General features: G+C 34.2%; 1 protein-coding gene across 2 annotated transcripts; it reads right to left on the reverse strand.

Moving 5' to 3' along the window:
* Positions 1-598: 598 nt before the first annotated feature.
* On the reverse strand, positions 599-9,793 carry LOC108338852 (uncharacterized). Of its 2 annotated transcripts, XM_017575897.2 has the most exons (6): positions 9,691-9,793; positions 9,453-9,614; positions 8,645-8,787; positions 8,389-8,518; positions 2,257-2,448; positions 599-965 (listed from the first exon to the last, which is right to left on the reverse strand). In XM_017575897.2, exons 2-6 carry the CDS (start codon positions 9,588-9,590, stop codon positions 756-758), a joined length of 813 nt encoding a protein of 270 aa, XP_017431386.1. In that variant the 5' UTR covers positions 9,591-9,614; positions 9,691-9,793; the 3' UTR covers positions 599-755. The 2 variants fall into 2 exon arrangements, with proteins under 2 accessions (XP_017431386.1, XP_052733817.1); XM_052877857.1 differs by lacking the exon at positions 9,691-9,793 and having other exon boundaries at positions 9,453-9,684.
* Between the last annotated feature and the right edge of the window lie 15,774 nt (positions 9,794-25,567).

Below are 25,567 nucleotides of genomic sequence, written 5' to 3' on the forward strand. Positions count from 1 at the left end.
AACACTACCATTGTGTTCACACTCACCCACCATCAAAAGCTAAAGTAATCACCAAAAAGTTTCCTTTTTTCTAACTGCAATTAACATATGCAGATAATCAAACTTATTGGCAATTTTGGTTTCGTAAGTTGTCTTAGATACCAAATGTTTGGTTCTGTCACAAGTTACATCAAGTCAAACTCAAACCAGACACAAATTAATCAAAGATGGACCCAATTAGACCATGAACCTCGTGTATCTTGCATGTGTAAATACAAATATAAATTACATAAATCTTATTTTTCAATTTAGATTAATATCATGTTGACTCTCTCTCTCTCTCTCTCTCTCAGCTTTTCATGTTCATTATATAAATCGTGATCAGTGTTCGTGTTGTGTTGTGTACGTGTGTTGTTTCATAGGATAAGTGAACGAGGTTTCGTACAATATGAAAGTGTCGACGTCAAGTTGATGTTACAGAAGGATTTATAAAAAATAGTACAGCTCAAATTTCTAACAACAAACTTGTATAGAAATAGACAAAGTGTGAATAGAATCACGAATACATAAAAGCTTTGAAAAACTAGACCATAAAATAGAGAAAAATGACACCGATGAATAAACAAATATCATATTTGCTTCTTATATTCCCAAGTCAAATTTCTCAAGGGGGTGCATGTATGCAATCCACCCGTGAAGAAAATTCTAGTAAACTACTTCTACCAAAGATGGAATTAGAAGTATAGCATAGCATTGAGGCAGTACTAATAAAGTATTTAGCCAGTTAAGTAATGTGTCATCCATGACTGGAAACGAGACCATGCCAGCTGAACTGCAGCTTCATCTTCGTCTGGCATTCCCATGCTCTTCCTCCTCTTGATTCCTTCAGGAGACCTGTTCATGAATGCATGTCCATTGTTAGGATATATGTGTACCTCATGAGCAACTCCAGCTGCCTTCAGCTTCTCCTCCAAGGCCTTGGCTGCCTGAGACATTAAACAGTGTTCAAACACTTTTTTTTATCAGCTAAACAATGTTCAAACATGATATTACTGGTGAAGAGTTTGGAAACTCATAACATTAATAAGTGTTCAAAAACATTTCAAAACAAACATTTTCTAGGCAGAATGTCTAATGCTGAGGAGATATAAGATTGACTTTGTGGTGAAAGTGAAAGGGAGAAGGTACAATTTCCAAAAGTATAAAACCTAACAGTTAAGGGATTGCTCATTAGCTTTTATCAAAGCAGTTGAATTAACTTGATAGCATTTAACAGATTATGTGCATTGGCAGTACATGAATGATATAGAAAGGTTGTGTTTCTTTTAAGAAATAAAATTCTATGTTCACAAGGTGAGGAAATTCATGGCCAGTAGGCATTGGAGTTTTGCTTCAAGTGTTTCTCAACATTACTTAAAGGGTGCTGAATAATAAAATGATGAAGAAACAGAGAGGAACAAAAACTGAAAAGAATAACAAGGTAAGAATTAGTGTGAGATTTATCCCTTCTCTACTTCAATTTCTACCACCAGCACACATTAGTGTGAGATCAAGAGTCTCTAGACTACCAAGTTTCAACAAGATATACTTCAATTTCTTGATAAGTGCCCCATGTTTAACAATCCTTTTTGGAATCATTTAAAGCTTAATGTGATTTTATATGCTCTACCTCAGAAGCAACCATTGCTTCTGTAATAGAAAATTGAATTTTAGTGCACTTGCATTACCCAAAAAGAAAAAAAGCAACTTTAAAATATTTTTTGTCTACAGTATAAGCCAATCAATTACTGGGCTGTAGTGTAGATGTCTTTTCTTCCTATTTATCCTCTTAACCAGAAAGTATATAATGATTTTAAATTCTAATTTACAACCCTCCATCATTTAGTTTTCTAGCAAGCACAACATCTTTGTAAGATCAAGTGTCCCTCCCTTTGCATGCTAATCCTCACAAAAAAGAACTAAATGTATGTTTCAAGGTGTGTTTGATTTCAGTTGGAACACTTTCGATTTTCATTGAAGAATGTATGAACATGTTTGACACTTTTTTTTTCAGAGCTGGTTAGAAACACAATTCACCTCATACTCCAGTTGACTTACAATGAGTTACTTTGTTTTAACTCAAGTTGAGTTCAACTCAACTTAATTTCCTAATTGGAATCCAAACATACTCTAAGAAATTAGGCACCTCCCTTAAAAAATGAAAAACAGAAATTATTTACTTGGCAAACAAGGCACCTTAACAAAGATCAGTAATGTGTTGCTAGTATGTTCTCATACCGTAACATCTGAAAAACAAACAAAATTATCCAGCTCTCCAAAATGAGCTTGAACAGGAGCCTTGGCTTGGGCAGGGTCTGCAAGCTCAGAGGAAGGAACTCCATAGAAAGCTACAGCAGCATCAACATTTGGAACCAAGACTGAGCTTGCAATAGCAAGTGCACCCCCCATACAAAATCCAGTAACACCAGCCTGTTGCAATTAAAGATAAATACACAAGTTGTTCAACCAGTGACTTACCTCAAATTTAAGAAAAATGATATTTCTCAATATAGAAAGTATTAAAAAAAGTATCTGGATTCAGTATAATGTATCACTTTTGGCATGCTGATTTATGAGAACAGAGGAACTAAATTATCTGTTTCGTAACATAATTAATTCCCATGCTCCCTACCTAGAAAAAATACCCAAGCTAATGAGCTCTTTTATTTTCAAATTACATTAATAAGCATTTTGTGGACAAACTTACCATTGCATGACAGTATAAGACACAAAAGCACATCAGAATTATGTACTTTGAAATGTTATAAAATTGGCAGCAAAATAATTCCCACCTAGGTATCGTGATCATGATGCAAAACTTTTCCCAATAAAAAATAAAAGGAAGATGAATTGAAACTACCATAAGTATTTGGCTGAGCCTATTTTGACTTACTAGATTAGAATTATAAAATACTTGACCATAACAAGAACAAAATATTAAAACTTTGGAACAAAAAAGATTAGAAGCAGTATATACATCATAAATGGGCCAGATAATATACGACTTAATAGCACAAGGCTTGATAAATTTTAAAACTGTGAAAGTTTGAGAGATGGTAAAAATATTATTACTGTGTGTTAAAGTTTCTATTACACAGAAAAGTCCTATATAAGGAACAATGGACCAGCACCTAAAAGCCCAAAACTAAAAGTCCAATTAAACAATACAATCTATTTCAACACTCCCCCTTAAGCTGGAGCATATAGATCATATGCACCAAGCTTGGAACATATACATTGAATCCTAGGCCCCCTTAGAGCTTTGGTCATAATGTCTCCGAGTTGTTCATTAGAATTGACAAACTCAGTAACAAGTTCCTTAGTCAACAACTTCTCTCTAATAAAATGACAATCAATTTCTATATGTTTTGTTCTCTCATGAAACACTGGATTGGAGGCAATATGAAGGGCTGCTTGGTTGTCACAGTACAGTTTCAACGACTCATTTCCACAAAATTTCAACTCTTGGAGAAGTTGCTTGATCCACACAAGTTCGCATGTAGTCAAAGCCATAGATCGGTATTCAGCTTCAGCACTAGATCTAGCAACAACACTTTGTTTCTTACTTCTCCAAGATATAAGGTTCCCTCCAAGTAGAACACAATATCCTGTAGTAGATCTTCGATCAATTGGAGAACCAGCCCAATCTGCATCACAATATCCTTCAATCTGAGTGCTTCCCTTGTCCTCATACAACAATCCCTGTCCTGGATTTCCTTTTATGTATCTGAGAATTCGAATCACTGCATTCCAATGGTCAACATGTGGATTCTGCATAAATTGACTCACAATCCCCACTGGATAAGAAAGATCAGGTCTTGTTATTGTAAGATATATGAGTTTTCCAACCAGCCTTCTATATCTCTCTGGATCTGAGAAAGGTTCACCTTGATCTCTCATTAGCTTTTGATTTGAGTCCATAGGACTATCAATAGGCTTGCAATTTGTCAAGCATGTTTCCTCTAAAATATCAAGAGCATATTTCCTTTGTGAAATGATGACACCTTCTTTTGACTGTGCTACTTCAATACCAAGGAAGTATTTTAGACGACCCAGATCTTTAGTCTGAAAGTGGTTGAACAAATGATTCTTTAATTGAGTAATTTTAGTGTTGTCATTCCCTGTAATAACAATATCATCAACATACACCATGAGATAAACACATTTGTCAGGAGAAAAATGACCATAAAACACTGAGTGATCCGCCTCACATCGTTTCAATCCAAAATTTTGCACAACTCGACTAAATTTACCAAACCAAGCACGAGGTGATTGTTTCAAGCCATAGAGGGAACGACGTAATTTACAAACTAACCCAGACTCCCCCTGAGCAACAAACCCAGGAGGTTGCTCCATGTATATCTCCTCTTCCAGATCACCATGAAGAAAGGCATTTTTAATGTCCAACTGGTAAAGTGGCCAATGACGAATGGCAACCATAGCAAGTAAAATACGAACTGTACTGGTTTTAGCCACAGGAGAAAAAGTATCACAATAATCAATGCCATAAACTTGAGTATATCCCTTAGCTACTAGACGAGCTTTTAGACGATCAATTTCACCAGTAGGACCAACCTTAATAGCATAAACCCATCGGCAGCCAACAGGCTTCTTACCAGGAGGAAGAGGAACAAGGTCCCAAGTACCATTGTGGTCAAGGGCCTGCATTTCATCAACCATGGCTTGACGCCATCCAGGATGATCAAGTGCCTCATAAATATTATTAGGAGTCTTAAGGGAGGATAAGGAGGAAACAAAAGAGAAATAGGTAGAAGACAAACGATGATAGCTCAAAAAATTATAAACAGGATATGGATTACGAGTAGAACGAATACCTTTTCGAAGGGCAATGGGAAAATTATCATCTGAGTCAGTAGAAGACGAGGAGGATGAAGGATCCATGGTCTGGTGAGCTGATGGAGGAGGAGATGAGTCTAGAGGATCTTCATTGTTCTGAGCTTGAGATTGTCTCCGACGCTGATATGTGAGAAGAGGTGGAGGAACAATGTCATTCACATTTTGAGTTTGAGGTATAGAAGCAGGAATAACCAACGGATCACACGATGGTAGAGGAAACATTTGTTGAACAGATGAACGATCCTCCACAGAGGACGAGAAAAACGGTGTATCCTCAAAGAATGTGACATCAGCAGACATATAATATCTCTTGGTGGAGGGAGAATAACATTTATACCCTTTCTGAAGACGAGAATATCCCAAGAAGACACACTTAATAGCCTTTGCGGATAGCTTATCAAGACCTGGAGAAACATTATGGACAAAACATGTACACCCAAATACACGTGGGGAGATATGATATAGAGTGTCATTTGGAAAAATGACAGAATGAGGAATTTTATTCTCAAGAGAGGAAGAAGGCATCCTATTGATTAGAAAACAGGCAGTGAGGACTGCATCGCCCCAGTGATGTACAGGAATATTAGTATTCAACATCAAGGAGCGTGCAGTTTCAATGAGATGTCTATTCTTCCTCTCTGCAATACCATTTTGTTGTGGAGTGTGAGAACATGTTGACTGATGTAAAATTCCTTGGGAAGATAAAAATGAAGAAAACGCTGAAGAAAAATATTCCTTAGCATTATCACTACGAAGGATTTTAATTGTCTTCCCAAATTGGTTCTTAACTTCATTAATAAAGGACACAAATATGGACAAAAGTTCAGATCTCTCTTTCATTAAATAAACCCAAGTACATCGAGAGAATTCATCAATGAAGGTTACAAAATAATTAAAACCAAAAGAAGTAACACGACTTGGTCCCCAAATATCAGAGTGAATAGTTGAGAAAGGAAAATTACATAGTGTCTCAGACTTTTTAGGATGAGAAGATCTAACATGTTTTCCTAATTGACACGACTCACAATCTAAGACTTGAATGTTCCTGAGACTTGGAACCATCATCTTCAACTTGGATAAACTTGGATGGCCCAACCGATCATGCAAAAGTTTTGGAGATGAAGTGGTAAAACAGGAAACTGAAGAGCTATGTTTCAAAAAATAAAGTCCTCGAGACTCATGTCCTTCTCCAATCAGGCGACCCGTACCATGTTCCTGTATAACAAAGGAATTAGCAGTAAAGGTTACAGAACAATTTAAGGAACGAGTCAATTGGCTCAAGGAGATTAAATTGTAAGGACAATGAGGAATATACAAAACAGAATTTAAATTTAGTGAAGGAGATAAGGAAACTCTGCCAATTCCCTGAGATGCAACTTTGGATCCATTGGCAACAGTAATTAAATGAGGAATTTTCTGAGAGGACATGGAAGAAAATGAAGAAATAGTACCAGAGATATGGTCTGAGGCACCTGAGTCAAGGATCCATGGATTGTGACCTTCTACAGATTGAGATATACAGGCAGTTGACACATTGGACATGGAAGAGGATTGGTCAGGATGAGAAGATTTTCCAGACTTATACTTCAAAAATTCTTGATATTCTTCATTTGAAATTTTGGGTTCGAGATCATCAGATTTCGAAACATGAGCGACTTTGTTAGGATATCCATGTAAGGCATAACATTTCTCTCGAGTATGGCCTATCCTCTTACAATATGTGCACTGAGGACACATACCACGACCACCACGTCCTCCTCGGTTGCCTCTGCCTCCTCCTCTTCCTTGTGGTGCTACCATAGCTGATGTTTCAATACCACCAATTGAACTTTCGTCTTTAACTAATGAAGGTACCCGAAGAAGTCGAGTAACTAAGCTGTCCATTGATGGAACTTGATCACCAGCTAACATTTGATCACGAACATGATCAAAATCTGAATGTAGACCTCTTAAAATTAAGACCATATAAAACTTATCAAGCTTCTTGTTTAGGCCTTCTAAAGAATCAGCCACAAAGAAATTCTTCAATTCTTCTACAGCAGCACGGGCCGTTCCTATGTAAGTAACCATATCATGATTGTTTTGTTTGAGGGAAGTCACTCTTTGAGTTGCATCAAAGAGACGTTGCACATCGTTAGCAAAGATATCCTGAGCTTTTCTCTAAAAGGAAGAGCACGATTTGTAAGGTCTTAAAATTTCTAAGACTTCTGGTTCAACAGATTGCCATAGGACAGCACATAGTTGAAAATCAAGTTTCTGCCATTGAGATTTCTCTTCTTCAGGAACGGTGGAAACATCTTGTTCAAGATGATCATGGTGTCCTTGACCAAGAAACCATAACTCCACGGAAGAAGACCAAGATAGATAGTTTTTCCAATTGAGTTTTGCAGAAGTAATGGTTGGAGTAGCAGAGAGAGACGGTGTTCCAAGACCAGCCATTATAAAGCCAAACAAGAAAAGAGGGAAAAAGGTGTGGGAAGAAACCCTAAACGGAGCAACCCTCAACGGAACAGCAAATCAGAGACCACAATACACTCAGGAGACGGCGGCGAAACGACCGGCAGTGGCGCGGTGAAGATCCGGCACGGGAGAGGCGACGCGTGAAGCCCACGCGCCCGAGAGAGGTCAGAGAGAAACGGCGCGTGACGGCGCGTCGAGAGAAGGATGAGGCAGCGACCACCACGGATGGGTCGCACTCGTCGAGGCGCACCGAACCCTTAACTTCGTCGGAGAAAAGGCAGCGACGGCGGCGGCGGACGGCGGCAGAAGCGACGGTGAACGACGGCGTGGGCAGTGAGTAGTGGCGAACCCTAACCAGCTCTGGATACCATGTGAAAGTTTGAGAGATGGTAAAAATATTATTACTGTGTGTTAAAGTTTCTATTACACAGAAAAGTCCTATATAAGGAACAATGGACCAGCACCTAAAAGCCCAAAACTAAAAGTCCAATTATACAATACAATCTATTTCAACAAAAACTACCAGGTCTTGGTATTTCTACTTTTCATGCTGAACGCCTATCTATCGAAAAATCAATATGGTGTGTTTGTAAACAATGACTTGTAATGGTAAAAAAAATTATTTCATAGGTAAGTTTTTCCATTACTCCATGCATCAAAATGCAATTAAGTCGAAACCCTCCCTTAAGTCTTGATTTAGTAGTCCAATTATTTTAATGTATAAGAGGTGTTTGATGAATAAAGTTGTACAGCACAACTCTTACACCAAATTAACTGATAAAGTATAATGTATTGCATTTGCTTATTCAATCATGCCTAATGCAGAGTGCCAAACTCTTAAGCTAACTCACCGAATATGAACCAAAGGCTGATTTATGTCTTAATGGGTTGATCAAAACATTAAAACCCTCTGCAATCACAGAATGGTGATAAAAGTAAAAACAGAATGCTTGTTCGGGCACAGGTCAACACATTAAGAATTCGGTGCCGCAGTTAAGAGGGTGGTTTAAATAAATAAATTTTTATCTTGACAACACAAGAATAGGTAGAAACCTTGGCTGAACCATTTGCCTTAAGCCAGTTAACTGAAGCATGAATATCTTTCACAGCGCCTTGCCAATCAAGACCATTCATCAAATGTTGTGCTTCTGCAACATCCAGACCAACCTTTCCTCTGTATAGACTGGGAAAAATGGGGAAGAAAGCCCTTAAAAAAATCAGAATACAGCATATGCTACTATACAATACACAATACACAATACACAGAGACGGAAGATAAAGAAATTTTAGGTGGCAACAGTTATCTTACTCTGGAATAAGAGCTTTGAATCCCTGACCGAGTTGAGAAATCATCACAGCATGGTTTTTAATTTCGAAATCCACACCCCACCACTCCTGGAGCACAACAATTCCAGGAGCGTTGTTTTTGCCAACAACATATGCATCAAATGCCTAATCATTAAAAACAGAAATTAAATAGCAAAAAATTAGCAATAAGGTTCCACTACAGGTAGCACATAGAAATCTATATAGAAAATGGCATAAAAAAAACTTCAGTTCAACAGCATCACTGAAAATGATATCTTATTAATCTTGTCTAAATCACAGCCAAGCTTTCAAAAATGGTCCGCAACCAGGATTTCAGCTATGTATATTTTCCACAATATCCTGCAACGACGAAAAAACCACGACCACAATCGCAATTTAAAACCTTGATACAACTTTATGCTGCAAAGTGAAAACCACATTACGGCTGAAATGCACAACAATTTCCATCCGTAGTCCAGAATCAATATTTGCAGAGCATGAAATAATCACTCTTAAGTTCCGACTCCAATGAACAGCTTCCAGAGTAAAGTTACCCAACACATTTAGGCAAAAAAATTTCCAAGCTTTAACTTTTTCAGTGTGGTGGCTCATCAATACCATCCGAGTTTAACTCAAAAACCCATTGCTCAATCCCCACCCCCAAAAAAAAAGTCAGAAAGATTCTATTTTGCAGATGAAAGAAAGTGGAAAATTAAAATTATGAATAAAATGCGGCAAAACAAAGCAACCCCATGACCCAAAAACTTGATATAGAAGAAATGGATTTGGAATGGGTTGTAGTGACTCACAGTGTCATCATCTCTTTGAATGCGGATTTTGTTGAAAGGAGCTGAGTCAGCGATAGAACGGAGTGAGAAGCGACATGCAAAGAGTGAAACGGTCCGAAGCGGGGCGGCGGTGAAGAATTTGGGAGCTACGCGCAACATTCCTCAGTTGGCTTCTGTATGAGACTATGAAGAACAAATCTCTCTAAATTAATAATGGAGAGTGATACTGTAACAAATGATGAAGATTCTCTCACTTTACCTTAGCTTTCTCGCTTGAATTGATCCCTGTTCATCGTACTTTTGTTAAAACCATTTTAGTTTTTACAAAAATTTAATTGTTTGTTTCGCATTTTAGTTTTTCTAATAGACCAATTTTTGTCCAACATTTTTATATCATCGAATTTCTAATTTCCAATAGGAGATACTATAGTATGTTCAATTATAACAAAGTGTTAAATTTTGTGTAAGAGTTATTATAATGCTAATTAAAATGAGTGGTAGGTGTATATATCATAACTCAAACATATTTTTAACTAGATTTTTCCATTCAGTTGAAGGATAATGTGTACTTTATTTGGACTTCATCACAAATGTTGCACTTTTTTCTCCCAGAACACAAAAATAACCATTGAATCCACTTACATTTGAATGAAATAAATGATAATCAATTGAGAAGATAAACCCTAATTCAGTATATTTCAATGAAACATAATCATAACAGGTTATATTTCACTTATCCATAACAACCTAAGATTGGATGTTGTCTTAAACCAATGATTTTGAGTTAGCAGATAATCTTCATGTGAAATTTAGATCTTTAGCCATTGTGATCTCGTGTGTGTGTGTGTGTTTTTCAGTACAAGTATTCTTATAATTAACAAGACATGATGGACCATCAATCTTGTGTTAGAGTCGTGTACTAATAATATATGTAATCTTGGTCAAAGAATTTCACTTGTACTTCTCTTTCATGCGTAAGAGAGGCTAATTAAAACTACGAAATTGCCTTTAGGTAACTGGAAAATCAATGCAAATAAATTAATAAAACCCTCAAAGAATTGACCATAATGCCATAAAATAAAAACAAAGAACTGGAGAATAAAAGTCCACTATAAATAAGTGCGATGTGTCATAATTTCTTGTATCTTAGTTATTTGATAAGTGATCAATTAGTAAATTATAGGAGTATAGGTAAACCACCCATTAATTTATTTGTCATTTGTTACAGATAAGGCTTATAAGAACACACTTTTTCCTTATCAGTTTGGTTCAAATCAATGGCGAACCAAAACTTTGTCCCCCTCTATATATGAAAAGAACTGGTACAAGCACAATTACAAAAGGGTAACAGAGAGTTTGCTTTTGATTCTCCTCTTGTTGCTGCTAGGTTACCGAGTTATCTCTGTCAAAAACTACTCTTTCCCTTGGTTTGTTGCTTTTTTATGAGTCATGGTTCACCATCTCTTGGTTTTTCACTCTCACCACTCAGTGGAGTCCAGCAGTAATCAAAACCTACCCAGATCGTCTCTTGCAAAGGTAAACCCTTTACTCAGTCATATATATATATATATATATATAGCTAGTGCTTTCAGCTCACTTTGCCTTGCCAATTTAATTATCATCAACTGTTGCTATTATGGTCACTAAAATATTCATACACTGTGGATCAGATGTTAGATCACCGTCGTTGATAAAGGGTATGGACTATTTGTTTACTAAAGTTATAGAATTACATGTTAGGACTATGATTAGGGAAAGAAGTACTAGGAATTGAAGATCAGTTGGAAATATCACATTAGTAAAAGATGAAGAAAGATCCAAACTTATTGTAAGGTTTTGAAGCCAAAAAAATCTTAAATTTATGAATATTTTATGTCAAAAGTCTTTATATCTCATTATGGTAAACACGGTGCAAGTAAGAGTTATTCCTAACACTTTGTTCACTTAAATAGATTTGGGAGAGAGTGATTGAATATATTTGAGAGGATTTGAAGGTAAAATTTTTGTTGTTTATTTGAGTAGATTTGGAAGTAAGTGAGAGTGGATTTTGAACTAAATTTTTTTAATTGGTCACATCAATCAAATCCTACACTAATTCTCACAAATTTTACTTCGAAATTCACTCTCATTTACCCCCAAATCCACTCAAATAAACAACAAGCTTACCTTCAAATCCATTCAATCGCTTTTCTCTAAATCTATTCAAGTGAACAAAGCCTAAGTGTGAAAGTATTAGATGTACTAGAAGATGTTATTTTTTGACTAATTGTACATAAAAAAATTAAGGAATTTTTAGTGTATATACTACTGCATTCATTGTAATTGGATTATGCATATGAATTTTGTTGGTATTAGTGAATTTTGTGAGCAGTGTGCAGGAGCTTCCATCAGTGGATATGTTTGTGACAACAGCAGACCCTATGCTTGAACCACCTATTATCACGGTGAACACTGTGTTGTCTTTGTTAGCACTTGATTACCCACTTCACAAGCTTGCTTGTTATGTATCTGACGATGGTTGTTCACCCCTAACCTTCTACGCTCTTCAAGAAGCCTCCAAATTTGCAAAGTTTTGGGTACCATTCTGTAAGAAGTATGATGTGCAAGTTAGAGCTCCGTTCAGATACTTCTCTGCCAAACCGGAAGTCTCAACAGCCAGCAACACACCATAATTCAAACAAGAATGGTTACAGATGAAAGTAAGTTCTCTTGTAAATACTAAGAAAAACACAAACAAAACTTGATTCTTGAACACACCAGAATTCAAACAAGAATGGTTACATATGAAATTAAGTTATCTTGTAAATACTAAGAAAAACACAAATAAAACTTGATTACTAAAGTGTGTAGATTTAATTGTTTTTAAGAATTTATCTACAGTACAAGTCTCTCAAGATACAATAAAAACTTCTTTGAATTCAATATTCAGGATAATATAAGAATAAAAAAAAGAGAAGAAAACCAAAGAAATGTGAGAGAGATGTGAGTTGAGTGATTTTGGCGAAAGCACTGGACACCTATTTATAGGTGGACGAGTGGTTTATGATGGGTCAAAAATCTCAAGGTTTGTTGAAGAAAAATCCAACAACAAGTCAACCTTCATAACTATCACAACTTCCGGAAGAAAAAAAAAACTAGAAACTATTGGACCAAGGTCTTCGATGTAGCTTTCATGAATCAAGAATAGGGGTTTTAAAATTTGCAACTAATTATTTGTTAGCTTTTGTAATATATTCTCAAAGCTTTATTTTATAACAATTTTAGATTAAGAAACTTAACACAAAGTGTAGTTGGTATAACAAACTATATGAACCAAAGATACTTAACGTGTGGTAGCGGTTTATCAATTACAATACACCCTCAAAATTCTTGTGTTATCACTGTGTTGCGCTTCCTAGGTCATGTGTGTGCCTAATATTCATAAGTGTTCTAGAGATTATGTTAAGGTCTCATACAATCGATCCCACTTAACGCTCATATAGGTGATTTCATCAGGTAAATCATACATTACCCTTAAAAGATATGTTAAAACTTTGTTTAAATTAAAATTCTTACACCACATAGAATTTTAATTACCAAGTTTAACTTATCAATAATGCAATCGCTCACACTTTCACAAACATCATAGAAATGGACATAATTAATGTAAAATCAATTTAGTGTTATCAAAACTAACAAAATACTTTATTTTACCCATATGAACCTTATTAATTGGATCTCTAATCACAAATGTTGGATTATATCATCACTTGTTTGTTTACAAGTGGCTTAAGTCTCATTCCCCTCGATGTTTCTAAAACTATGTTTCTAAAACTATGTTTCTTCCTAGGGGTTTTGTAAGAGAATATGTTAGATTTTGTTATGACTTCACATAATCAATGGAAATAGTTCTACTCTTTAGAGTTGTTTCACCAAATTATGTCTCAATCATATATGTTTGTTCTTTACATTGTAATTCTTGCTTTTAGCTATAACTATTGTTGATTTTGAGAATCACAATATTCTGACACAGATAAGATTGATTTCAATCCTAGTGGAATATTTGCTAAGAAGTTTTTCAACCATTCAACCTCACTATTAGCCATTTCAAGAGCAACAAACGAATATTTCATTATTGATCTTACAATAATTGTTTGTCTGACTAATTTTCATGTAATTGCATCATCCTAAGTTTGAATACATAACCACCAGTGAATTTTGTGTCATTTGAATCAAATATTTACTTAGCATCATTGTACTCTTCTAGTAGAGTGGAAAATCCATTATATTCAATGACATAACCCATTGAACTCCTTAAGATTGTTATAAATATTGACAAAAGCACAAACTGTCAGGAGCGGCTGCAGCGGAATGGTTAGCGTGGGATAACAAACCAAGAGGGTTTTTAATACTAACTTGTGCCTTTTAATTTCTACTCAGTTAAACTTACTTAGCAATTAATATTGACAAACAAAGAGAGTAAGGTTGAGAGAAATTTGCACAGATGATTTTATCCTGGTTCGGATCTTACCAATCCTACGTCCAGTCGCTTATCTCAAAACAAGATAAACAGTTTCACTAACACAAAACAATTACAAACTACAATCACAAAGATATAATTTGTAAAAGTTTAGAAAACACCTCTCTTGATGCCACAAGAGATGAGACAACACCTCCTTTGAATCTTCACAAAGGATGAACACCTCCTCCGAATACTTCACGAAGGATGAACACCTCCTCCGAATACTTCACGAAGGATGATTCTCTTCCGAACACCTCCTTAGACACACCAAGGATGAACCGGCTATTTCCTCTGTCACCGTAGCAGCACTTCACCAGCTCCACAGACAAGAGTTTCACAAGCCGAACAAGAACACACAAGTCTCAAGAATTTCTGAGTATTTTGAGCACAAGGGAAGAGTTTCTGTGTCTCTGGTTGTTTTTCTTGAGAGGAAATGAGAGTCTATTTATAGACTCATCCAAAGGCTCTTCCATTTACTAAAAGACAAACTTAACGGCTACTTTGACCAACGGCCATAAACGGCTACTTTGTCTAACGGTCATAAACGGCTAGTTTGTCCAACGGTCATAAACGACTAGTTTCTTCAATGGTCATAAACGGCTATTTTCTTCAACGACTAGTTTCTCCAACGTCCGTGTTAAGTGCGATACTCTTACCGTTAACCGTCACTATTCACGTGAATAGTGTTACTATTCATGTGAATAGTACTATAGTGTTTTGTTGCAATGATTTACTATAGTAATTTTACAAAACACTTTTCTTTTTCTAATCTAAGTCCTATACATATTTCTAAGAGTATTACAAAAGCTTTCCATCACAATACAAGTCTTCATAACATCTTGAATCTTGATTTCTCTTGACTTGATTTGGACATCATCAAAACTTCATCTTCATCATTTTGCTAACAATCTCCCCCTTTTTGATGATGATCAAAAACTCCTTGATTTAAAGCTTTTGGTAATAATCTGTATTTAAAACACAACTTAAGGAAGAAAAGGTGCATTAGTGAATAAGCACAAATAGGCAAATAAGCTTTAAACATTTTCTCCCCCTTTTTGATCATAATTAAAAAGTTGTGTTTGATGTTCTCCCCCTAAGATAATACTCCCCCTTAATAAAAGTATGTATGCATATGAGCTAAAAATATTTCAGATTTAAAGATTCATTCAAACATGCACAATAGGATATTTAAAGCAAATAGTTTTAGGAGAAAGAGCTTATAAAACATTGTTGAGATCTTCATCTTGAGGATTGTCATCATTCTTTGCTTCATTTGTTGTCTTCTACAAATCTTCATCATTGCCTGAATATAATTCAATTGACTCAAGAGATTTTGCCTCAAGGTCTACAATTTCATTAAAGACAACATGCACACATAAAATGTTTTCCGATTTAAAACTATATATGCTTTATATATTAGAAGATATTAAAAAAAAATAGTTTTATCTACCTTGGAATAAAAATTTCTTAATTCTTCTTTTCAAATATTTAGAATAAAAACAATTTTTTTAAAAAAATATTTTCTTAAATATTGTTTTAAAGAAATTCTAAATTTTAAACAATAGGTACCCAACTATTTTGTATGGGTCCTTTGGGTTAGTTTGAAAATTTGAAAATTTGAAATCATTTTACAACCCAAATATATCTACCACTTGGAACACCATAATGCTTAAGTTTACATTTGTTTGATGTATGACCCTTTTTCATACAATAAAAGCATGATACAACATTTGTGTTCCTATAAGTTGTTCCTTTTTCTACCCAAGTTCTACGGGTTCTATGATTATGTTTATTTGTAATTCTAGGAACATACTTATTTTTAACAACCTTATTTTCATTAGTTTTACTACATTCTCCTGAGGTTGTTTCATCTAGTAGTTTCTTATGATTAACACAAGATGCACATTTATCACTACTAGTAAATTTACCTTTTTCATAAATTAAAACTTTATTTTTCAAATCTTTATTTTCTTCAAAAATATTTTCCAAATTTAATTTTAAATTCTTATTTTCTTCAAGAATATTTTCAAAGTCTGATTTCAAATTTATATTATGTTCAGAAATATTTTCAAAATTTAATTTTAAATTTTTGAAATCCTTTTTCAATTTCTGATGGGCTTTATCTAATTTTTCAGATTTTACTATTAAAGCAGCATAAATTTCATGCAATTCATTTTCACTAATTTGACTAGAATTATCAGAATCGCTAGATGTACTTACTTGGCTTCCAGCGTCGTCGTTCACCACTAAACAGATGTTTGCTTCTTCATCTGAGTAGCTTGAATCTGAAATGGTCTCATTGTCGTCTTCCCATGCAATGTATGCCTTCTTTTTCTTGAAGAATTTATTTTCTTCACCCTTCTTTTGATTTGGGCAGTCTGCTTTTAGATGCCCCTTTTCTCCGCAACCATAGCATCGGTAATTTGAGGAAGATACTGGATTATCTTTCTTTTCGTATCTAAATTTTCCTTTGCCTTTAGACTTCATGAACCTGTTGAACCTTTTTATCATGAGTCTCAATTCTTCTTCTTCGTCTGAGTCTTTATCTTCCGATTTACCTTTGCTTCTTTCAACCTCAGATTTCAAGGCTAGACTCTTTTTCTTAGTTTTTGCTTTTGCTTCTTCTTCATCTAGTCTTCCGAGGTCAAGTTCATGCTCTCTCAACTTTCCAAATAATGCCGCCATAGTCATTGTGTTGAGATTTTGTGACTCAGAAATTGCAGTCACTTTTGGTTGCCAAGACCTGTCTAAAGATTTCAGAATTTTTATATTAAGCTCATCAGTATCGAAAGATTTACCTAGTCCAATGAGATGATTGACAATGTTGGTGAAGCGTTTTTGAACATCTATTATTGTTTCCCCTTGCTTCATCCTGAACATCTCGTATTCCTGGATTAAGGTATTCTTTCTAGCTCTCTTAACATCATTTGTACCTTCATGGGTTACTCTTAGTACTTCCCACATTTCTTGTGCAGTTTTACAAACAGAAACCCTGTAAAACTCATCAACAGTTAAAGCAGATGAAATAATATTACGAGCTTTTACATCATTACCAAACTTTTTCTTATCTTGAGCAGTCCATTGGTCACGGGGCTTTGGTTCCTGCATATTGTTAATTGGAACAAAAGGACCAGATACAACAGCATCCCAAATATCTATATCAATAGATTCCATAAAAATTTGCATTCTTACCTTCCAGAATGCGTAATTTTCACCTGTGAATAGTGGTGGTCTATTGATAGAAGCACCCTCTGCAAATGTTTGATGCGATCCCGCCATTTGAATGACTATCAAAGCAAGCTCTGATACCAATTGTCAGGAGCGGCTGCAGCGGAATGGTTAGCGTGGGATAACAAACCAAGAGGGTTTTTAATACTAACTTGTGCCTTTTAATTTCTACTCAGTTAAACTTACTTAGCAATTAATATTGACAAATAAAGCAAGAGTAAGGTTGAGAGAAATTTGCACAGATGATTTTATCCTGGTTCGGATCTTACCAATCCTACGTCCAGTCGCTTATCTCAAAACAAGATAAACAGTTTCACTAACACAAAACAATTACAAACTACAATCACAAAGATACAATTTGTAAAAGTTTAGAAAACACCTCTCTTGATGCCACAAGAGATGAGACAACACCTCCTTTGAATCTTCACAAAGGATGAACACCTCCTCCGAATACTTCACGAAGGATGAACACCTCCTCCGAATACTTCACGAAGGATGATTCTCTTCCGAACACCTCCTTAGACACACCAAGGATGAACCGGCTATTTCCTCTGTCACCGTAGCAGCACTTCACCAGCTCCACAGACAAGAGTTTCACAAGCCGAACAAGAACACACAAGTCTCAAGAATTTCTGAGTATTTTGAGCACAAGGGAAGAGTTTCTGTGTCTCTGGTTGTTTTTCTTGAGAGGAAATGAGAGTCTATTTATAGACTCATCCAAAGGCTCTTCCATTTACTAAAAGACAAACTTAACGGCTACTTTGACCAACGGCCATAAACGGCTACTTTGTCTAACGGTCATAAACGGCTAGTTTGTCCAACGGTCATAAACGGCTAGTTTCTTCAATGGTCATAAACGACTATTTTCTTCAACGACTAGTTTCTCCAACGTCCGTGTTAAGTGTGATACTCTTACCGTTAACCGTCACTATTCACGTGAATAGTGTTACTATTCATGTGAATAGTACTATAGTGTTTTGTTGCAATGATTTACTATAGTAATTTTACAAAACACTTTTCTTTTTCTAATCTAAGTCCTATACATATTTCTAAGAGTATTACAAAAGCTTTCCATCACAATACAAGTCTTCATAACATCTTGAATCTTGATTTCTCTTGACTTGATTTGGACATCATCAAAACTTCATCTTCATCATTTTGCTAACACAAACAAAACTAGATTCTTAATACGTATAGATTCAATGTCTTTAAGGATTTATTCATGATGTATTGGACAGGTTTTCTAAGATAAAACAAGAGCTTTTCAAATATTTTCAGATACTAAAAATCTAACAACATAAACTCTTTTAGAAAATAAATATACCTAATAAAAAAAAGAGAAGAGAGCACCGTTATGTGAGAGGAAAACATTTACAACCTATTAATAGGCGGAGTGATTTATAATGAACCAAAAATCTCAAAGTTTGCCAAAGAAAAAATCAACAACAACTCACCTTCACAGCCATCACTACTTGCATATGTAAAAAGAAAAAACTAGCAAGAGTTGAATCAAGGTTTTCAACGTAACTTTCGTGAATCAAGAATAGGAGTTTTAGATAACCAGAATGATTGAATGTGAGGACAAACAAAAGATTAAATAGCTATGTTTTCAAGTTTCTGCATAAATTCATGACTTGGTCATGCTAGTTCACATATTTTATTTCCGTTTTTATATATTAAAATCTTATGTTTCAAGTTTTACACGAAAAAAATTTACAGGTTAACATCTGTGAAAATTCTAATATTTTTTAAGGTTTTTTATCATAATTGGAAGAAAATATGATTTATGGACTTTTAATATCAATTTTTATCCTGAAAATTTAACATACAAAATTAGATTTTAATGTTTGTATTAAAGATAATTCATCAAATTTAAATATATTAAATTATATTAAAATATTAAATTAAATTAAATAATTATTAAAATTTATATAAAAAGTAAAATTTTAAATATAATTACTTATCGGATATGGATATGCTTATCGGATATATATTCGATTAACAAATTTTTCAAAATTTTGTTTTTTTTAAATTTTAATAATTATTCAATTTAATTTAATATTGAATATAATTTAATTTTTTAAATATATTAAATGTGATTTTAAATATTATTTTTATTTTCATTATTATTATTCTTATTTTAGTTATTATTTTTTATTTTCTTAATAAAATTATTATAAAAATATAAATCATATTTTAATAATTATCAAAATATAAAAATATCATAAATAATATTATAATTTTTTTAAAATTCAATATTTATTAAATTTTAAATAAAAAATAAAAGTATTAGCATATTTTATGGATTTTAATATCTGATAAATAAGTTTTTTAAAATTTTTATTTTTATTTAAAATTTAATAATTACTTAATTTATTTTAATATTTTATTATAATTTAATATATTTGATTATATTAAATCAAATTTATTATTATTATTTATTATTATTATTATTTTTTTATTATTTTAATATAATTATTATTATAATATAAATTATATTTTAATAATTATTAAAATATAAATTTATATTAAATAATATTTAAATTTTAAATTAAATCAAATTATTATTAAGGTGATGAAGAGTGTTTTTAATAAGAAAGAGAAGAAAATGAAAAATTATTTATTAAAATTAAAAATAAAAGTTTTAAAAAGATGAGAGGTGCAGGATGAAATGTTAAAAAATTAAAAGTGGAATGGAACGAGATGTTGGAGACTTAGGATGAGACACCCATATCAGAATTGTTTACACCAAACCTAATTGCCTGCTCCAGGAGGTGTACAAACAGAATTGCTTTGTTAAATTATATTAATAATTTACATTGGTTCATGTAATTTAAAGTATAATTTTAATGTAAGGATTCTAATGTGATGATTATTAGAATATTAAAGTATTAAAGTTATTGGGATTATTTTAGAGTTATTAAAATTAATCTCTCTCTTCTCACTCTAAAAGGGCATTTTGGTATTTTATTAAAGTTAATTAAAATATCATAAAAGAGGAAAAAGTTTTAATTCTGTTGTGACACATTAAGTTTCTGAAGAGATATACAGAACGTAACGTTCTCAGAAAAGAAGAGAAACTGACAGAGAAAACCATCCTACAACTTCTATATCATCAAGAAGGCATTAAGGAGGAGTAAGAGGAGAGAGAACATGTGACAGGAAGAAGTGCACAATGGACACAGGTTAGTTCTTCTTTACTGTGTATGAGAAAATAGTGAGTATCATGAAAATTCAAGATCATGTGTGTTGTTTTCATTTAATTGAAAATTAAAGAAAAGCTTACAAGTGGTATCAGAGCCAGGTTCTGAATTTTATGATTCTCCTTGAATGGTAATATTCCCAAATTTTAAAACCCTAATTTTTTGAATTATAAAATTTAGGGATTTTATATTTGTTGGCATGAAAGAATTAAATTTGCTGTACTGTGTGAATCTCGGAAGCCATACGGTTTTTTTTTTTGTTTTTAATTGGTCTATTGATGAAAGAAAATTAAATTCCTTGGAACGTGAATTTTCATTCATTCAAGAAGCCAAAGTAACTTCTCTGTTACGTGAATTGAAAACTTTTATTCCTAGATTTCAATTTGCTTTGTTACGTGAATTTTAATTCACTAAAATAACTTTATTGGTTTGCGGCATTGTTCTTATAGCAAAGACCACTGAAAGCCGTGCATATAAATGTTTTAATTTGGTTGTTAAAGCATAAAAACAACTTTATGGTTGTTCTCATGTTCTCACACTAAAGAACTTTTACTGTTGCGTGTTAAAAAGTTTTAACATTGTTGTCCATTAAATGGAAACCATGCGTGAATTAAAAGTTCGAATGTTTTAAATGCTTTTAATCAGAAAAGTACATTTACTGACATGCATGATATAATTTTGTTTTATGAATTATATGTTTTGGAAGAAGGAAATTTAATTATGTTGAATTTCGGAGAGTAATTAGTCATTGATGTAAGGATGTTATGGATTACCCAAAGGTGAACCATGGTTTATAATTGATGACATTAAAGTGAAACATTTCATGTACTTAGTATATGTTTGTATATCCAAAGATAGCATACATATAGTTTTAAGTATGAGTGATTGTTTATTAAAGTATATATATGGAATTTGTCAGTTTAAGTATCACCCAAAGGTGAACTTAAATGAATGACTTTATTGACTACCTATCAGTTTAAGTGTCACCCAAAGGTGAACTTGAATGTATGACTAGTGTAGTAATTTGTTTGAATCCATTAATTTTATCAAAGCATTAATGTATGAGCTTCTGTATTATTTCCAGCTTACATGAATTTAGCAGGTTTGAGCAACAATGTCGTCAAGTTTAATGGGCTCAATTATGCCGATTGGTCAGAACAAATCCAGTTCCAACTGGGTGTTCTAGGCCTGGATATGGCTATTATGATGGATGAAATGCCCGCAGCCATTACAGAGACCAGTACAAGTGATGAAAAGTCTCTTTATGAGGCTTGGCATAGGTCTAACAGGTTGTCATTAAACTTGATGCGCATGTCTATGGCAGAGAACGTAAAGCCTTCCATGCCCAAAACGGAAAACGCAAAGGAATTCATGAAAATGATCAAGGAGTATTCACAATCAGACATAACTGACAAGTCTATTGTGGGAACTCTTATGAGTGAGCTGACTACCAAAAAGTTTGACTGGTCACAGCCCATACATGAACATGTAACTGGAATGGCAAATATAGCAGCAAGGTTGAAGTCAATGGGAATGGAGGTGAATGAGTCTTTTCTAGTACAGTTCATCATGAACTCTCTTCCTCCTGAATTTGGTCAGTTCCAAGTGAATTATAACACTATTAAGGATAAGTGGAACTTCCAAGAAATCAAAGCCATGTTGGTTCAAGAGGAAGGGAGATTAAAGAAAATGAGAGATCATTCTATCCATCTCACAACTCATGAAGGTGCTAGCTTCAGTAAAGGTAAATCAGGAAAGAAGAACAAGAAGGACAAAGCCCCAATGAAAGTGAATAAGGGCGGTATCCAGAAGGACCAGAAATGTTTCTTTTGCAAGAAAGTAGGTCACTTCAAGAAAGATTGTCCGAAAAGAAAATCTTGGTTCGAAAAGAAAGGTACTTTTTATGTTTCTGTAAGTTTTGAAGCAAATATAGTTGAAGTGCCTAATAATACCTGGTGGTTGGATTCTGGAGCTACTACTCATGTTTCTAATATTATGCAGGGATTCCTTTCAATCCAGCCCATAAAAGGAACTGAAAAGTATTTATATATGGGGAACAGAATGAAGGCACGAATAGAAGGAATAGGGACTTACAGATTGATTCTAGATACTGGCTATTGTCTGAATCTTGAAAAGTGTCTCTATGTTCCTGGTTGTGCTAGGAATTTGATTTCTGTTGCAAAGTTAGATTGTTTAGGTTTTAACTTTAGGATTGAAAATGGTATTTTTCATTTGTATAAACTTTCGTACTATTATGGTTCTGGTACATTATTGGATGATTTATATCGTTTAAATCTTGATGTTAATTTTTCTGAATCCCTGTTTAATGTTGAACATGTTGTTGATAGAAATTCTAGCGCAGGAAAGGAATGTTCTGCTTTCTTATGGCATAAAAGATTGGGTCACATATCCAAAGAAAGGATGTTGAGGTTAGTAAAAAATGAAATTTTACCTCAATTGGATTTTGATGACTAGGATGTATGTATTGATTGTATTAAGGGTAAACAAACAAAACACATATCAAAGAATCCCGCCACAAGAAGCAGTCAACTTCTTGAGTTAATACACACTGATATTTGTGGTCCTTTTGACATTAAATCTTGGAATGGTGAAAAATATTTTATCTCCTTTATTGATGATTTCTCACGTTATTGTTATATATATCTATTGCATGAAAAATCTCAATCAGTGAATGCCCTTGAGGTGTTCATAAATGAGGTGGAAAGGTAATTAGATAGAAAAGTAAAAGTGGTGAGATCTGATAGAGGTGGTGAATATTATGGTAAAACTGATGAGAGTGGACAATGTCCAGGTCCATTTGCAAAGTACCTTGAAAGTCGGGGTATATGTGCACAGTATACAATGCCCGGTACACCACAACAAAATGGTGTAGCAGAAAGACGAAATCGTACTCTTATGGATATGGTTAGGAGTATGTTAAGTCATAGTAATATCCCTTTATCTTTGTGGATGTATTCATTAAAGACTGCTGTATATCTGGTTAACAGGGTTCCTAGCAAAGCAGTTTCTAAAACTCCTTATGAACTATGGACTGGAAGGAAACCCAGTTTGAGACATCTTCATGTTTGGGGTTGTCCGGCAGAGGTAAGGTTATATAATCCACATGAAAAGAAGCTTGATGCAAGAACCATTAGCGGTTACTTCATCGGTTATCCTAAAAAGTCAAAGGGATATAGATTTTATTGCCCTAACCATAGTACAAGAATAGTTGAGTCTGGAAATGCTCGGTTCATTGAAAATGGTCAATTTAGTGGGAGTGAGGAATCACGAATAGTGGACATTCAAGAGCATACTGATAGTGTTTCTACATCTAATGTCTCTTCTGAAGTTGTTATCCCTCTTGTTGTATCACAGTCACACAACAAGCAGAGACAACAAATTAATGTTCCAATCCCACAAAATGAACGTATAAATGTTGAGCCAGTTGACAATGAGCAAGTCATAAATGAGCAATTGATAGAGGAACCACAAGAAGCAGCATTAAGAAGGTCTGTAAGGGAGAAAAGACCTGCTATTTCGAATGATTATGTGGTTTACTCTGTTGAACATGAATGTGACTTAAGCATTGATGAGGATCCAGTCTCTTTCAGACAAGCCATGGAAAGTAATAATTCAGAGAATTGGTTGAATGCTATGAAAGAAGAGTTGAAATCAATGGATGACAATAAAGTATGGGATCTAGTTGAATTGCCTAAGGGTTCAAAAAGAGGCGGTTGTAAATGGGTCTTTAAGACTAAACATGACTCAAAAGGCAATATTGAAAGGTATAAAGCTAGATTAGTCGCCAAAGGTTTCACTCAAAAGGAAGGCATTGACTACAAAGAGACCTTCTCTCCTGTTTCTAAGAAGGACTCTTTGAGAATTGTTTTGGCTTTGGTGGCTCATTATGATTTAGAGCTTCACCAAATGAATGTAAAGACCGCCTTTCTGAATGGTGACTTAGAAGAGGAAGTTTATATGGACCAACCAGAAGGTTTCACCATAACAGGAAAAGAAAATCTAGTGTGTAAATTAAAGAAATCAATATATGGACTAAAACAAGCTTCCCGTCAATGGTATCTAAAATTTAATGATATCATAACTTCGTATGGTTTTGTAGAGAACACCGTTGATCGGTGTATATACATAAAGGTCAGTGGGAGTAAGTTTGTTATTTTGGTTCTATATGTTGATGATATTCTTCTTGCTGCTAATGATATTGGTATGTTACATGATGTAAAGAAGTTTCTCTCTAACAACTTTGAAATGAAAGATATGAATGAGGCATCTTATGTGATAGGAATAGAAATATTCCGTGATAGATCACAAGGATTGTTAAGTTTGTCTCAAAAAGGCTATATTAATAAAGTGTTAGAGAGATTCAGAATGGAAAAATGTTCTCCTGGAATAGTTCCAATTCAGAAAGGAGACAAGTTTAGTCAAATGCAATGTCCCAAGAATGATTTGGAACGAAAGGCCATGGAGTCTATTCCTTATGCGTCAGTGGTTGGGAGTTTGATGTATGCTCAAACTTGTACTCGGCCAGATATCAGTTTTGCTGTTGGAATGTTAGGCCGATATCAAAGTAATCCCGGAATGGATCACTGGAAAGCTGCAAAGAAAGTTCTTAGGTACTTACAAGGTACCAAAGAATACATGCTCACTTATAGAAAGTCAGATCATCTCGAAGTGATTGGCTATTCGGATTCAGACTATGCTGGATGTGTGGATTCAAGAAAATCCACATTTGGGTATGTCTATCTTTTGGCTGGAGGAGCAATTTCTTGGAAAAGTGCAAAACAATCAGTTATTGCTACTTCCACCATGGAGGCTGAATTCGTGGCATGCTTTGAGGCCACAGTTCATGCTTTGTGGTTGCGGAACTTTGTATCGAGGCTTGGTATTATTGACAGTATAGCTAGGCCGATAAAGATTTATTGTGATAATTCCGCAGCCGTCTTCTTCTCTAAAAATGATAAGTACTCAAAGGGTGCTAAACACATGGATTTGAAGTACTTGTCGGTCAAAGAAGAAGTGCAGAAACATAGAGTGTTGATTGAGCATATTGGTACGGATTTGATGATAGCAGATCCGTTAACTAAAGGACTACCGCCCAAAACTTTTATTGGCCATGTTGAAAGTATGGGCATTATGGATAAGTCAATGTTAACATGATGTTGTTATCTATCTATATAGATATGTAT

The sequence above is a fragment of the Vigna angularis genome, chromosome 5 (assembly GCF_016808095.1).
Source record: "Vigna angularis cultivar LongXiaoDou No.4 chromosome 5, ASM1680809v1, whole genome shotgun sequence".
In the NCBI taxonomy this organism is placed as follows: domain Eukaryota; kingdom Viridiplantae; phylum Streptophyta; class Magnoliopsida; order Fabales; family Fabaceae; genus Vigna; species Vigna angularis.

What these genes read in the sequence shown, in the direction of transcription:
- LOC108338852 (XM_017575897.2), bottom strand. Translation starts at nt 9,590, where the DNA reads ATGTTGCGCGTAGCTCCCAAATTCTTCACCGCCGCCCCGCTTCGGACC. An exon ending in TTCAAAGCTCTTATTCCAGA is followed by an intron (nt 8,519 to 8,644) that starts GTAAGATAACTG and finishes CATTTTTCCCAG; the next exon opens with TCTATACAGAGGAAAGGTTG. An exon ending in AGGCAAATGGTTCAGCCAAG is followed by an intron (nt 2,449 to 8,388) that starts GTTTCTACCTAT and finishes TAATTGCAACAG; the next exon opens with GCTGGTGTTACTGGATTTTG.